This window comes from Melospiza georgiana, chromosome 13 (genome assembly GCF_028018845.1).
Source record: "Melospiza georgiana isolate bMelGeo1 chromosome 13, bMelGeo1.pri, whole genome shotgun sequence".
NCBI lineage: Eukaryota > Metazoa > Chordata > Aves > Passeriformes > Passerellidae > Melospiza > Melospiza georgiana.
The window spans coordinates 9,323,536-9,339,483 of NC_080442.1; the positions used below are offsets into that span (position 1 = coordinate 9,323,536).

Consider the following 15,948-nt stretch of genomic DNA (forward strand, 5'->3'; position numbering starts at 1 on the left):
CTTTTTCTTAAAAAACCCTATGCCAAATAACAGACTTCCTACAAGTTCTCTCTATTTAATGAGACAAAGCTCAGCTTCCTTTATTTTTTCCACGTTGTGCAAACACATTATTGCAGTCTAATCAATGTTTGTATTTCACCTGTATTAGGGTTGATGCTTGCTGCTATGTGGAAGTGACCAAGTGCATTTGCTTGATGGGAAATGTGACGCTGAACTTCATGAATGCCCTGCTGATCTGGCAGTACATCTGTGTGGGTAACAAGAACTGAAGATCTCCTTTGTCCTTTTCTCATATTTTTCAAATGATGAATTGTCTGTTGTAGTTATAAAAAATAAATTAATAAATACCAAAAACATTGTCAGATAAAAAGTTACACTTACATAAAGCTTTTTTCTACTAACAAAATGAAGACTAATTTCAAAAGGATTATTTTAAATATATTTCAACACAGATTAGTAACATGATACATCTAATTAGTAATTAGATGTATTATGTACTTCTGATCTACCCAAAAGTAAATCTCTTCTAACAGTCTTCTAAAAGTTCCTTTAATATCTACTCAACAACACCACAAAAAATACACAGGATTTTGCACAACATTAATGGACAAAATTAAAACAATCTAAAAGCAGTAACTTTTGTAATATAATTTTATAATGAATTGTTTTTGTATGACTGAAAATTTCTGAGCATATAAAGAGCACAAGTGATTTAACAGTCTGAAGTGTAATTGCTCCCAAGCTCCCTATTTATTGATGGCCATGATATTTAAGAAGTAAAACCTTCATCTGATTGTAATGGTCTAGAAATGAGTGGTGAGGTGTTTTTTTGTTTTCTTATCTTTCCTTGGTTTTATATTGATAGTGTAGTGCTGAGGATAACAGACCACCACTTTGTCATCTAGAGGATCATCTTTATTAAACACACTTGAGTATTTATATGTTTTTTCTGTGCACAAGAAGGATCAACTACACAGCCAGTGATTAAAGACTGACCAATCAGACAACTAAATGGAAGAACAGATGTTTCTTTCTCTTTTGTCTTGGACACTCTCACACATCCCACACAGTTAATTGAAACATTCTCACACTCACATTTGTAGCTGCAGATGATCTTTGGTATGCCCTTTCTCATGAGAAAAAGGTGCTTGTTAAGGTTGACCAGGAGCAGCTGCTTCTACAGACAGGTTTTCTTTTACTGAAAACTTTATAGACTCACTAAGAATATAAGACTGTCACTGAAACAAAATTATCTAATGAAGTAACTAAAATTTAAGATTTTATTTATTATTTTGTCTTTATAATTGCAGACTTTCAGACCAAATCACAATGAAACCATCATTACTATTCCACATTAAAGATTGTCTCTTCCCATCACTGTTAGCTAACTGTAAAAAAAGCAAATTGAGTTTTAAAAACATGGTGTATGAATGCAGAGTTGGAGTCTCTGACTTTTTCAGTGTTTAGTAATAGACTTCAAAACCTGATATGGAATAATTCAGGTTATTCCGTTATGCATATAGGTATTACATAATATACATTCTTAGAGCTCTATATCCTTCAATATTTAAAGTTTTGAGAATCCTGAAATAAAAATGTCACAAATTAAGTATTTACGTGTACCTCTAGTGCATGTTGTATAGTGTCCTTTTGCTTTCCAGACTGAGAGATGGTGCTGCTGATGCTGGAGGTGGTGGTTTCACAGATCTGCTCCCCCAGGAGAGCATCTTCGGGCAGCAGTGTCTCTGCCCACAGCCGGCAGATGCCATCGAGGCATGATGTGAGTAACACATTACAGACCAACCCCCTGATGGCAGAGACAGCAAAATTACTGTCTGGGGAACTCAGTTACATAGACATAGCAGAAATTAGGGGAGTGTACAAGAATTTAGTAGTTACTGTTTTATCCAAATTTCTGCTTCTCCCCTAACTGAAGGTTAACATGATTATCATTTTTAAACCTGGTGATACAGAACTTAAAGGGAAGGTATTGCCATGCCTTGTTTCTTGAAAGTATAAGAAGAGGAGTCTCATGCTCTTGATGGCAAAACATTAGGCAGAATGTTAAAAAAACACCTGATCAAAGGCTTGCTTGCTTTTTGAAAAAAGGCAGCTTTCAAACCTGGGCATGTACTTGCTGATGTTCCGCCAGGAAAATCCTGTCACTGCTCGGGGATGCGCCAAATAAACAAAGGAAAACTGCACATCTTCTGAGCCTTTTTTCTTTTCTTCATTCTCTTGGGGCAGGAGAGATGACTTCCAACCAGTCATAGGATACCAAACCTTCAAGAGGCAGTCATCCTAGGTAAACCAATAAAAAGCTAGGGGTTTAGGTAGCTATAATTAAAAATGTAACAAGAGCAAAATCACAAGCAATAAGCAACTGCTGTTATGGTATTGTTCATGAAAATTTGGCTCAGAACTAAAATTCATCTCGCTGTTCAACAAACAGTAGGTGCCAGTAAAAAGTGCTTACCTATTGAGACTTGTAAACCAAAAGGAATCATTCAAATGAGAGGGTGACATTAAAGAGAATTATTAATTGAAAACTTAGCTTGAATAGTGATTTGACAAAAAGTATTGCAAACTGAAATAGAATTGATAACTGAACCCAGAATTCACTAAATAAAAACCTTCTTTAATTTATCCAGATATGTGCATATTATACCAGATCATAATGATCTCATTACTTTCAACAGAAGTAGAAAAGATTGTTTATATATATCTGAAAATTCATCTAAGTATACTACATTTAAAAAATTTTTTTTAAAAAAAATATAACACATACATACATACAAGTCTGTATCACTGTCATTTACTCATGTATTCAGTAGGAGTACATAGATAAATCCAATTTCTTGTTGCTAAAATCCATGGAATTACACAAAATACAGCATTACATGAGATCATAATTTACCTTTGCTAAGATTACAATAGAATGTATGGTTCAGGTCTATACATATTACTTCTGTCAGACAAATGAAAAATACTGCAAAAACTCAATTATTCTTTTTGTCCTTACCTTCCCAGCTGTTGCAAAATATTCACCATCAGGAGACCATGACATCAAATGTACTGATGTTGCAGTCCTAGAGAACAAAAGAGCAAGTTAAGTAAGGTCTATTTATTCTAAAATATTAGTCCATAGGTATTCAGTTGATTCAGTGTTACTGTTAATTATTTAAATTTAATATTAGATTAAGTATTTTATAGTTGTTTCTTTAAGCATACTTTTTGAATAGTAGGAGCAAAGAAGTGTTTTCATACTTTATTGAAAAGACAACTGAAAAAATTGGTTTAAATACAGCAAGCTAGGTTAGATTCAATAGGCGTGAGGATTTTTTATTTGAAATAACTTCTATTGTTTGAATTTTAGGGTATTTAAAAGTACATTTTAAAATATAGGTGAGGTAGCATTGCAATTTGTCTTAAAACAAAAATTATCTCACTTGCACTGCCAGACACATTTCCAGTCATTTAGAACTGGGAGAACTTTATCATCCTTGATCTGACTGCTGGCATCATCATCTTCATCTTCCTCTAGAATGTCATCAGATGGAGGGGCCCACAATTGCAAAAAGTCTGTTGCTGTCAATAACCTGTTACCTGAAAGGGAGTGATACCAAAGCTATGGAAACAGGATGATGAAGGTATGTTGAAAGATTAAGCCTCTCATCATATTTTGTTGTGAATTATCCAGAATAGGTTGAATGCTAAACTTTAGTCCATTTTAAATATGATAAGGTATTCCATCATCTCACCCAGCTGGTTTTATTAAAACATTTTGAATTTATAGTATCTTTCAAGAAAGAATACCAAGGCTATTTATTTTGTTCCTCTTTTTGCATTGTTAAAAGGAGAACTTTGAATCATAGAATTGTATTTACCAATAAATGTTGCAGATGCTTAATAGCTATTCATATCACAAATAAATACAAAGACATCTTATAAAGATTTGTGTCTAGGTACATTGTCGAGTTCAATTGTGCTAAAATTTCATTTAAATGATTATTAGTGACAATTTAAGTCAGTTAACAACTTAGCACTGTGATTCCCAACCCAAAATCTTACATAAGAGAGGCAAACACTTGGCACAGCATCTTAACAAATGTTAACTGTAGCCTCACATTTTATGCAACACTGCCTGAGAAGAGGTAATTTAAAATCTGCATATTCAAGCTCTGATTTTATTATATTAACAATATTTTGTGTTCAAGTCATTCTAACTACAAATGTTGACCAAATATTTCATAAATGATGCATTACCTTGAGGATCCCAGGCCAGGTTGTAAGTCATAGAACTGAGGAAGAATTGCCCAGTTTTTAGCCACTGACACTTCAGCTGCTGTAGTGTAAAAACAGTCAAGGATTAAGTCTCACATCAACAGCAAAAAATAAAGATATTGGTATTTCTTTCTATATGAAATTGCTATTAAGCCTGCTGCAAAAGTATTAAGTGATAGATTGCTACATCTAGTTTTAGTATGTTTTTAAATTGTTTTGTAAAATCTATCTGGACTTGTCCCACATACAAATATTTCTGTAGATTACTTTTGAACTACTGTGACCATAGATTTAGAGGAACATAAGGGATGGCAGTATAGATACCACAAAGATTGTGAAACCTGCTTGAGAACATCCTCAGTGGTCAAGCGCTCAGCCATGTCTGTGCTGTTAAAATAAGTCAAGGTGCACTAAACAAGTCTGTGCTGTATGTCTGTCCTGCACCTCTCATAACTTCACAAATAAGAAATACCAGCTTGTCATTCTAGTATGAGACTCAAGAACAAAATGTTGGGAACTTAGGAGAAGTGCAGTCCACAGTTCATTCACTGAAAGAGTCTACCCATCCAGTTTTATTATGATTGGTGGAAACTGTTTATCCATTTTTCTGTTGTGTGCCAACATAATATAATAAAAATAACTGGCAGACAGACTTTTGCCTCTTCTAAGAGCCTTAAGAGAATTAAAATAATGAAATACACACTTACACAATTTCTTTTATGAGAATTTATACCAAGTGGTTCAAAAATGCAAACAGCGTTTCCATATGATGCAGCAATCTGGGGAAAGAAAAAAAAAAAAAGTTGAAGACTCAAAATGTAAGGTTAGGAGGCAAGTGGAGTAAGTGCTCCTTAGTATTCCAAATTAGCTAAAGAATTTCCAGTACCTCTTCTATGTGCCAGGGTTGAAATTTCACTTGAAAAGTGAAATTAGTACAAATGTAATTAACTGTGTTATGGGTATATTTTCTTAAGGCAATTGAGGAAAACACTCTTGAATAAACCCACCTTTCACATTTTAACTCTAAACAGGGCAAACATCTCTTTCAGTGGCACAAACACAGTCACAGTCATCTAGAGCAACTACTCTTAATGCACAAGAGAAAGTTGATGCCTTCACTGCTTCTGCTCGTGTTCTGTGTACTTCACAGCTAACTAATGCATTAATTATTAGTGTCTGTGTCCCTAGATTACATTTTGTATCACTAAATAATAGTTATAAAAAGCAGAAAGAAATGCAACTCTATTTTTAGCATTCAAATACATTTTGAGAGGATATAAATGGTAAATAGAAAAACTGAAGTACATATGCCATTGAACCCTTCAGTTTCTTTCATTCACTTATTTCACAGAAATCTCTAAACACAAAATAGTATTCCTTAGGTATTTATCTGGGCCTGTTCCTAATACTCATATCCTTTAAATACTTCTAACTATCTTTAAAACTTCTCTTTCTTCTTTAGAAGATTTTTAAAGAAAAACTGTTTAAGTCCTTCCCATCCAGGATCTGGTTTCCTCAAAACGGAAATGATGCAAAAGTTTCATGGCATTTATTATGAAATCTTATTTCTTCCTTAGGGGGAGGGGGAGAGAAGGTTGCAACAACAGAGTCGGTCAGAGAACAGACTGTGTGTTCAGAGTCCTGAATGCAGAACCACCCAGGGGTTTGTGGTGGTCTTGCAGGGACCATCTCTGAAGCTGGGATCTCTCTCCCACTCTTACTGGGACTGTGCTGCTGACGTTCAAGGGCTCTGCCAACTAAATCTGCCCAAATCCTAACTAGGGCTCCCTCAGTACTGGTACCAATTTTTAATTCTAGTCAGCAGTGACAACTGACAAACAAAATTTGCTCAGTGCTCTACTGGAACTCCTAGAAAATTTTTTTCCTTCCTCTTTCTAACCTGTCTCTCTAGCATTGTTTAGGGATTTAGAATGAAACCACTAAGCAAATCAAGGGGCCATGCAATTATGACAGCTCTTGGTGTAGCACTTCTAAACACACTAAACACGCTGAAGCCTTTCTAAATGTATTTCAAATTCATGACTTTGCAGGACACACATACATATATGTATGTATAGATAAATGATTTATCCATTTCTTCTTTTGTTAGATGGAAGCACACAAAATGGAGCCAGTAACCATCATTTCAGTACCATCCCAGTTCTGATATTGTACTGTAACTAATGCATCTGTTCACATCTTGTCACACCTCTTATTGCAGGTCCCAGAAAGGGAATAAAACCTTTGTTCCAACATGTCTCCTGCTTCCTCTACCCTTCTCCCTCCCCCAAATTACTAATAAATTGAAAGAATAAGACTAACACAAGAGGTGCTACTCAGAAGTCCCAGATCAATAAATCATGATCTTTGTTGGGAAATTAACTCTTTCATTCCCTTAATGTATTATGTTGCTGTTTAATTATTTAATTTAGAGTTCTCAAATTTTAAAACTTCTATACAGATTTATTGAAATCCTTACCCTGCCTTGTCGCTGGGAGCACTCCACGCAACTGACCTGGATGTTTCCATGTTTAGCACCGGGAATAATCTGCACACATTCAAAGTCATTTGCCAGAATAACAATGTCACAACCAGAGCCATATGCCTGAAACAATTTTCAAAAGAAATAAAATTAAATGTTTATTTTAAAAGCTAACTAAACACTCGCTACAGGACTGATGTTTTTGGAAGCTGTGAACATCCCAGTTAAACAGGAAGTTACAATGTAGCGGGTTTGCTCCTCACTAATTCAATGAGCAACAAGGAAAAACAAAGTAGCAAGGGAGACCATAACACTATCAGGGTTTAAATGAAAGCAAACAGAAAAGAGTAAAAAAAAAAAAAAAAAACAACTCAAATCCCAAATTGAAATCAAGAAACTTGAGCTCTCCATTTACTTTTTTTTGTTTTAAGTTTTAGTAGATTTTTTTTCTCCCCTCCAATTCTTGTTGACACTTAGAGCAAGGCAGTCAAGCCAGGAGCATTTCTTAATGAATTTGCACGTACCTTTCTTCAATAGGTGTGTCTTGTACCTCCATCTGCCTTCTTTATTATTTTTTTAAATCAAGATTGTTAAGGGATTCTTTTCTATAGTAATGTAATTTCTGGGCTTTTCTGAGTTTTAAGAAGTCATATTACTGTAAGACTGTAAAACAACAAAGATTTCTTTTGGATATACTGTTGTGCAATACACTCTATATTCTAAAGAATTTGTTTACATAGTAGCTATAGAACAGTAACAGCCTGCAGCACTTTTTATTGGCAGGATAAATATATATACCTGTCTGCCAACCTTTCACCTGTTCTAAAAAGTTTAATCACTCCAGATTATCTGTCCCATTGAGCTCCCACCTTCAGGCACAGAAATCTCTCCCTAGAATCAATCTCCACTAAGCCTTTTACAGTAACCAGTTAAAGCTGGAAGTTTCTTTCCTTAAAGCAAGTTTTCCACTGATTCCAATACAGTAGGCAGAAATTTATAACACCTGAGTTAAGCAGAGAATGCAAGTCCTCCACAGTGAATTTTAGATGGTACAAAATTACTTGTCACTTTAACTTGTCCACTGGATTTTTCACAATAATTTCCAAAATACTGAGTCAGCCCTTGCCCTCTGCATTGAGATCAATCAGTGTAAAGGCTATTTTATTGTAAATGTATGAAAGTTGTATTTGTACTGATTTACCACCAGTGCCCCTCAGTGGCTGCACTAAGATGAGGGTGTAAGACCACCACTGGAATCAGAATGGACAGTTTAGGTCTCATGACTTTCTATGTCTACTTCTAATTCTCCTGGGAAGGAGCAACAAGTGAGAAATGCTGAAAAAAAGAGTTTAACTTAGTGAAAGTACGTCACTGCATGGAACAGAAAGGAACAGCAATGCAAGCAGCAAAGCAAAAACTCAATCCCCAGAAATTAATACACCACACAACTGCACACACAAAAATGAAAATTGCAGATAAGACAGATTGTCTAAAAGATTTCCAAGGTCACCTCACAAAAATAGAACGACACAGTGTTGTGTGAGACATAATAACCCACACTGCTGTTCTGGGAAGCTCTGAGGAACTGATACTGGAGTGATTCACAATGTAAGCAGCATTGCTAAAAGGTTGTTGGAGCGAGATTATCTGTGTAACAGAATATCCCAGCTCCTTGATGACTAGGCTATGTGATTATTAGACTCAGTCTGGAAGGGAGTAAGTTATTATTAAAATTGAATAGGATTATTTCCAGGATGTAAGAGAAAGAAAGATGAGATTCTGAAATAAGTTCTGGCATTGAACAGAAAGTCCTTTTGTTTCATTGCTTTCCTATTTTTATACTGTATTCTTTACAAAACAAGCTTCACCAGCAGTGTTGAATACTGGATGAAACAGTATGGGCTCCTTAGTATGAAGGAAGAAGATTAAGACCAGGATGTGAATGCCCAGAAGTAGACAGGAAAATAAAAGCACATCCTCTTGTTCCAACAATTTATTCAGAATTCAAATATTCACAAGAAATTTATTCTCCTACTTAAACTTCAAAGGGTAAGCATTGAAACAGAAAAGAATTGAGTCATCTTCTTTTCAGTCTTCTCCATAACTACCAGTACAAACCTACTAAAAGATGGGACTTAAATTATCTAAATAAAAAGAGGTGTTGATCCACTTAAAACAAGGACTTGAACCTTTCAAATCCTCAATTCACTGTTGGTATTCATAACTTGAGTTGCAAATTTCAAGCTAAATTATATATAACTTATGATTAGTCGCATTTTTATTAGCAAGAGACATGTATGTGTGTGTCAAACTGTAAAAGTAAAAGGCTTATCAACTTCAATTTCCTTATGCTTAGTGTTCTTAAACATGCCCATTTGTATGTGTTTGCACAGCTCATAATGCATGAAACAGAAAATGATTTATCCTTGGCTATGTCTGTTTATTCTGTGAAGCAAAAGAATTTAGTGTTTCTCTTCAAACACTTTAGTTTTTCATCTTTTCTGTCCCCTACCTACACTTCTTCCACCAACAAAGCATTAACTTTTCAGCTAATTATGAACTATTTAGCATATTTTTACACAGGTAAGTGAAAAGGTGGTTCTTAATTCATCAAGATACAGAGATCTCTTTCCTTTGTGAAATCTTACTGTCACTTGTAGGCATCCTACTCTTTGCCTGTGCTTCCTGCTGCACCAACAAGTGACTCAGCAGCCTGAGTGCCCTGTGCCAGCAGTGGGGACCCCTTGGTTAGGGGGGCAGGCAGAGCCCCTTCCCAGCAGCAGGACACCAGCCTTCAGCTCTAGGCTGTTAGAGCAAGTGCTGCTACCTCGTGGTTCTGGGGTCATTTTCTGAGTGTAGATATTTGTCGTAAGAATGTGCCTTCTTTCTTGAAAGTATATGAAATCTTAAAATAATTTTATGAAGTCATTAGAACACACATTTGAAAAAGGTCCATATAGTTTTATGATTGGAAGACATTTTCACATTTCATGTTATATGCCTAAAAGCAAGTTTTTCATTTGATTGCTTTTATGCAGCTTTTCTGATGTCTTCATTATATTAACATGTTTATACTTTAAGAGAACACTTTTCTGTTAAATCCTCTTTTCTTTTGTCCTTAAGCTGGTAATGCAGCATAAACACCCCACAGTGACAAAGAACAGGGAAGTGTCACAATATTTAACATCAGTAGTTCCTTAAGGATTCAGCTGACAACAACATCATGAGGTCATTTGTGCCACCACAGGTCTCTCCTGCCAGAGAAACAGAGGCCACAATATTGGTGGTAGCAGACTGACAATCTGCCTAGCCTGATAAAAGGAATGGGAAATTGGTAAGCCATACAGACAGGAAAGATGAAAAATACAGCACCGAGATACAGTAATGGATGAGAGCAGCACAGAGCTCTTAAATAAACAGAATTATGAGCAGTGACTGAACAAAACAAGTGCAGTAAGAACCACCCACATGGAGTATCTGCCAACCTCCATTTCTAATGTCACTGATAACTTCAAGGAGAAAATTAAATGGAGTTGCAAAACCGCCAGAATGCAAGGATGACTTGCAAGATCCATAAGCAATTAATAAGCTGTAGTTTGCCAATGTTTGCTCTATCTGTCAAGATCTGGGACCACTGAAATGAACAATTACAAAACTTTAATTGAATGCAGGAGCACCGCACAGAAGTAGGACATTGTGTCCTAGTCTAACAGTTTATGCTATATCCTCAGTTTTCAGATAATATGAAAGCAGCACATGCTTCTGTCTTTTTCAGCTGCTCATGTTTTCCAGTTTGCTTCTGGAACTAAGAGACAGGGAAACAATTATTCCTTCACAGTCTCATCTTGGTTTTTCCTTAAACAAATACTTCTCTCTGTATAAAAAAAGCCAAAAAAATTCTCTTTCTATAACCTGCAACTCTTTACAAATTTGGCATAAGCATAATAAAACACAAGTCCTCAAGCTCCTGTGTGTACTATCAGGGATGCAGAGGCATTTCAAGATGGTAAATGATGTGGAAGAAAAACAATCGGTGTTATTAAAAAACTGAAATTCATAAACATCTAAAATTACATGAATTAAAACATCTATTGAAACCTGAAAGTCTGTACAGGGCTTAAAGGACTCCTCTAGTAAAACAACACTCATTTTTACGTTTCTGGCAGAAATTCCTCCACCTTCCACTTAGCAATGAAGACACCTGAATCCTGAACTGTTTCCAAGCTCTCATCAATGGACATCACTTGCACTTCCTCCCCCTCCTCCTTCCAAGTACTTCTAGAATTACATACACTTAATGCAAACAAGCAAAATAACTGAGAAACAACTCCTAACTTACTACTAGCCCATGGCCTGTGAAACAGGCTTTCCTAAATTGACATTTCAGACAAATTCATGATTAAATACTTTACAACATGCTTAAAAATACAGAGATAAGAGAACTTAGTAAGGATTCAGATATTAAGCATCTCCAATCCAGTTTACATAAAAACAGTGCAGAACATATAGATATATTTAAATAGTAATAAATAACTGAGAGGGATTTGCAAATAAGTAGGATGAAGTAGTGAAAACGTAGGAGAACCCAACACAGCAGAGCAAACCTATTTTCAATTGCTGTATCTTGTGGACATCTGTGTGAATGAAGGTTTTGCTGGTTTCAACAAGGTAAACAAATTTACAGGGGTGTGGGAAACTCATTTGCAATAGCTTCTGGAATTCACCCCACGCAGCTCCAGGCAAAGTGTCAGTACTGGAAAGAAATACATTAAGAAGCTTGTCCTTTTCAAAAATGAGAAATAACAAATGAATTTTTCTCACTTTTATCAGTAAAATTCTTAGATATCCCTCAAATCTGACCTTCTGATATTTCATTAACGATGTTTATGGTTTTGTATTTTGCGCGATCAGTGCAAAAGTAAATATCATTTCCTGCTTGTCTGACACTTGAAATTTTTATACTTACAGAATCCAGCCTCTAGGTAAATGACATAGCTATTTTTATCTATTCATTTTTAAACCCAGACTAACCTTAGAAACAGTTCCATTCTGTTGTAGCTGCTTAACCAGCTCTTTCAGAACAAAAGTTAAACGCAATCAGCTGTGGTTTGAAAAATGCATTTTACTACCTTTAAAAGCTTATTAGCTACCAGTTAGACTGTGAGGCACAAACACCTCTTCTGTCAGGGCAGGGTCTGTGCTGTAAGGCCCTCTGCTTAAAGCTAAACCTTCAACCTTCTGTAAACTCACTTGTGGAACACAGTTAGCAATATTTGCTCAAATGAGAACATGAACTAACAGCAAGCTGAAAAGTGCACAGAATTATTCCCAGAACTTCTGTCACTCAGTACTTTGACCCTTTGCTTAAGCAGAGTCTTTTCAGAGCTCAGACGAAGGAGGCTGAGGAGACTGTCTGGTACAAGATAGCATTATGGAGCTATTTTGCTTCTAATCTCCCTTCCAACAGTTTTTCCTGTGTATCACCCGCTCTACCAGACCATCCTGCAGGTACACACATCTCTGGGCCTCAGCCCTTCCTTGGGAAAGGCTGGATGTGTGTCAGGATTGCTGCAGGCAGATGTGGGAGCTGAGGGAGGAAAGGACCCTGCACATTCCAGAATAAGCACTGACAAAACCTTTGTAGCCAACCTACAGACAGCTGTCTCTATTTCTTTGGATCTCTATGGTTTCACGCAGCTGCTAATACTTGTTTTAGCAGGCAGAGAGAAAAATAGTGGAAAATTATTTATTTCCCTGTCTTATTCTCAGAATAACTAGATGACTTTAACCAAAGCTTTAAAAAAGTTGAGGCAGACTGTGTTATCATCTTACCTCTAGCTACACCGACTTGGAAATTAAAAGCTTACCTTTATCCCCAGCAAGGAGTCATGTAAACAAGCCAAGGACAAACCACAGAAGAAGGGAAGAATGAAGAACCTGAGAATTGCAATGTCCCTAATCAGGTTAGAAGAAAATGTGTTTCTTCTCTCGGAATCATAAGATTGCTGGACTTGGACATCTAAAGTACATTCATCTTAAGAGGAAGTTTCTTCTCCTACTCCTCCTCAAGAAAAAAGGGAAATAGTTCCAAACCTATTAACTAGTGGGTACATATATATACGTACCCAACCCATTATTCTGCTGTTAAGCAGAGTATTTTTAACAGCAGTGATTCATTTCTGCACACAAAAAAGCTGTATTTTCAAGTGCCTGCGATGAATCAGTTGTAGCAATTTTGAACCGTTCTCATGCATTCTCAACGCCCCAACACCAACCAAAACGTGAGTGGGCACATGTGCACACAAACAGCAGCTCCTGTGCCACAGCCCTGTGGGTTCCCACAGACACCTATGGATTCCTGCAGACAGCTGTGGATTCCTGCAGATATCTATGTATTCCTGCAGACACCTATGGATTCCCTCAGCGTGCTGTGTACATCTCCCTTGCCCTCCTGCCCTCTCCCTGCCCTGCTGGTGCTGTGAGCCAGTGCCTGACAGGTGCTGGGGCTTCAGAGCAGGTCTGCAGAGTCAGGCTCTGTCACCTGAACTGCAAAACCTGCCTCGGGATCTGAGCTGAAGTCCTGGCTCCAAACAGCTCAGCGGTTTGGGGGCACAAAGCTCTGTCCAGACAGGTGATGTTGACTGACAGAATTTGAGGTTAGGCACTAATGAACTGCTGGCAGTCAATGGTAGATTATGGTTCTACTAAGTCACACGGGTAACCAATTTCCTAAGAATCTGGATATAAGACCTCAAAGTGCCTGTTTGCAGGTAGTTTTTACCTGTACAGTTTACTCTAGGATCAAGGCCTAAAAGAACAGGAAATAATACCATGAATACAGAGAATGAAGAAAAAGCACAGAAGAAAGTTACAGCTATGGAAGTCCATAAGATACATTTATTAAAGCATACTTATCTCTTTAGCTCCTTATTTGCTCTATTACAAAAAAATTGGATACAGCAGCCAGAAAAACAGTGTGGTCTGTTATTTGTAGTTCCATAATTTAAATCCTACCAAACAATCCTGCATCGTTTCGGAAGATGCTACCTTTGCTCTTGGAAAATTCTTGTATAAACCACAATACACATTATAATTCATTACTGATGTTATCAAAGCTATGACAAGAATGGGCATAAAGTTATGTTGCATAATACTATTTGATTGACTTTTCAAATTGCCATTGTAAAAAGGAACACATTAGAATGTGAATGTGAGTAAATGACTTCTTATATAAAAATCAAAAGTAAAAGAGGTCCCTTTAATAGCAGTATGGCTGCATAGCAGCAGAATGAGGAAAATAAAGACAAACATGGCACCTTTTATTTCTTAAGAGTCTCTAGCATTCATTACTGAAATAAGACATTGGTGATAATTCACTGCAAGCTTTAAATGTTTCACGAGTCTGCTGACATTTATCTTACACTAGAAAGGATGTTCTGCATCATTTTGCTTGGAACTGGTTTGTGCCTGGGATAATCTTGTTAATATAAAATGCAATAAGACAAGTGACACCTAAAGAATAAGATACTGATTATATGGCAGCAGGAAAACACTGCAGAAACTGATCACTCACCAAAATCAAAGCATACCAAGCACACGTAACCTAACGGAGTGAAACTGACATTAGAAATTGACAATAAACAAAAATAGCCTGTGAATGAGAAACAGATTGTTTTATAAACTACGGGGCTCTTGAAATTCACTTAGTGTGTCTCTTTATCATCTTTTCCTGTTTCTTTTCCAGTTTGAGAGGAGCATTTGACAAATTGGTGTTTTAATTTTTTAATTTGTGTGTTAAGGCTCAGTAATGGAAGGCAGACGCTCCTCAGTAGCGGGCAGGCTTCGTCAGAGCCCCAGTGCAACTGACTGTGTGCGCTTTGCAGATAAGATATAAACATACACAAAAATATATTATAAAAAATTTTAAAATAAAGACAGACAGAAGGGCCCAGCGAAATCCGAGCACACCCACCGGGGGGTTTCCCCGGTTGATACAGAGCACGGGGCGCTGCCAGGCGATCCCCGGCCGCCCCCAGACCCGCAGCGCCCCCCGCCCGCCAGGATCCCCTCCCTCCGCTGTCCCCAGGCCTGCGCCCGCCGGGCCCAGGCCGGCCGCGGCGCCCGTTACCGTGAAGGGGGTGTCCTGCACGCTGCCCACGGAGTAGCCGTTGTCGCCGGGGTTCACGGCGCCGGTCAGCACCTGGTGCAGATGCATCGCGGCCCCGGCCCCGGCCCCGCCGCGCCGCCGGGACCCGGATGGCTCCGCGGGCGCGCGCGAGGGCCGGCAGGGGGGGAGCGGGAGGGGGGCGCGCGCGGCGGCGCACGCGCCGGGCAGCGCTCGGATCAGGTGAGGCGCGCGCGCGCGGGCACCGCCCTCTGCGCGCGCGGGGGGCGGGCCCGGCTGTGCGCGTGCCCGCGGGCGGGGCTGGGCTGGGCTGGGCTGGAGGGGGGGTTGTGAAGGGCGCGCGCGAGGCCGGTACGGGGGGGGGGGGGTGGTCAGGAGTCGGTGCCGTGAGGAGCGAGGGCCGGCCCGGAGCGGGCACGGCGGCGGCGGCGGCGGGAGGTGAGCGGGCCCCACTCGCCTCTCGGGCGGCAGGCACGGCAGCACGGCTGCCGCGGCGGAGATGCGGAGCACGGCCCGGGGCGGCGGGAGGCGTGTCCCGGGAGCGCGGCGGGCGGGGCGCCCAGGGGAAGCCTTGTCCTCAGCCCGGCAGGTGCGGGCGCGCTGCCGCACGGCTGCCGCTCGGTAGTTAGACGTACACATACACAAACACACACACATCTGTGTATATATATAGTGCTTCTGAGGGTGGATTGGTTGGTTTCCTTAGAGAATCCTCTCGTTTGGTCATTTCCCAGAGAGCTTGGGATGCTCTCGGGAATGCACCAGCGTCGTTCCAGCGCTGCCCGCAGCGGGGCCGGGACCTGCCCGCAGTGAGGGGACTTTGTTAACGTGTTCAGTTGAATTTCGTGCGCCTCACAGAAAACACGGCCAGGCTTTTGCTGCTTTGTTTGTAATAACCGCCAAACACTCTTGGAAACGAGTATGCCTTTAAGTATGACTGTCCTTCTCTGTCTCAGAGGTGTAGAGAACACTGGATCCTGGAAACATCTTGGAAGGGATTCTAAACTCTGACTGAGAGAATAAAAATACTCTGTGTGTTGTGTGTAATGAGATAAGG

The 15,948-nt window shown here is 39.0% G+C and overlaps 1 protein-coding gene across 2 annotated transcripts in view; it reads right to left on the reverse strand.

Annotated features, from left to right (window-relative positions):
- The window catches only part of DMXL2 (Dmx like 2), a 47,581-nt gene extending 32,554 nt beyond the window's left edge, over positions 1-15,027 (reverse strand). For both annotated transcript variants that reach the window (XM_058033545.1, XM_058033544.1), the window contains exons 1-9: positions 14,895-15,027; positions 6,764-6,889; positions 4,992-5,063; positions 4,267-4,345; positions 3,450-3,606; positions 3,023-3,089; positions 2,123-2,301; positions 1,624-1,807; positions 140-314 (exon numbers count right to left, since the gene is read on the reverse strand). In XM_058033545.1, the coding sequence (XP_057889528.1) occupies positions 140-314; positions 1,624-1,807; positions 2,123-2,301; positions 3,023-3,089; positions 3,450-3,606; positions 4,267-4,345; positions 4,992-5,063; positions 6,764-6,889; positions 14,895-14,981 (1,126 nt within the window). In that variant the 5' untranslated portion in view covers positions 14,982-15,027. The remainder of the gene's footprint in view (positions 1-139; positions 315-1,623; positions 1,808-2,122; positions 2,302-3,022; positions 3,090-3,449; positions 3,607-4,266; positions 4,346-4,991; positions 5,064-6,763; positions 6,890-14,894) is intronic.
- Positions 15,028-15,948: the final 921 nt, after the last annotated feature.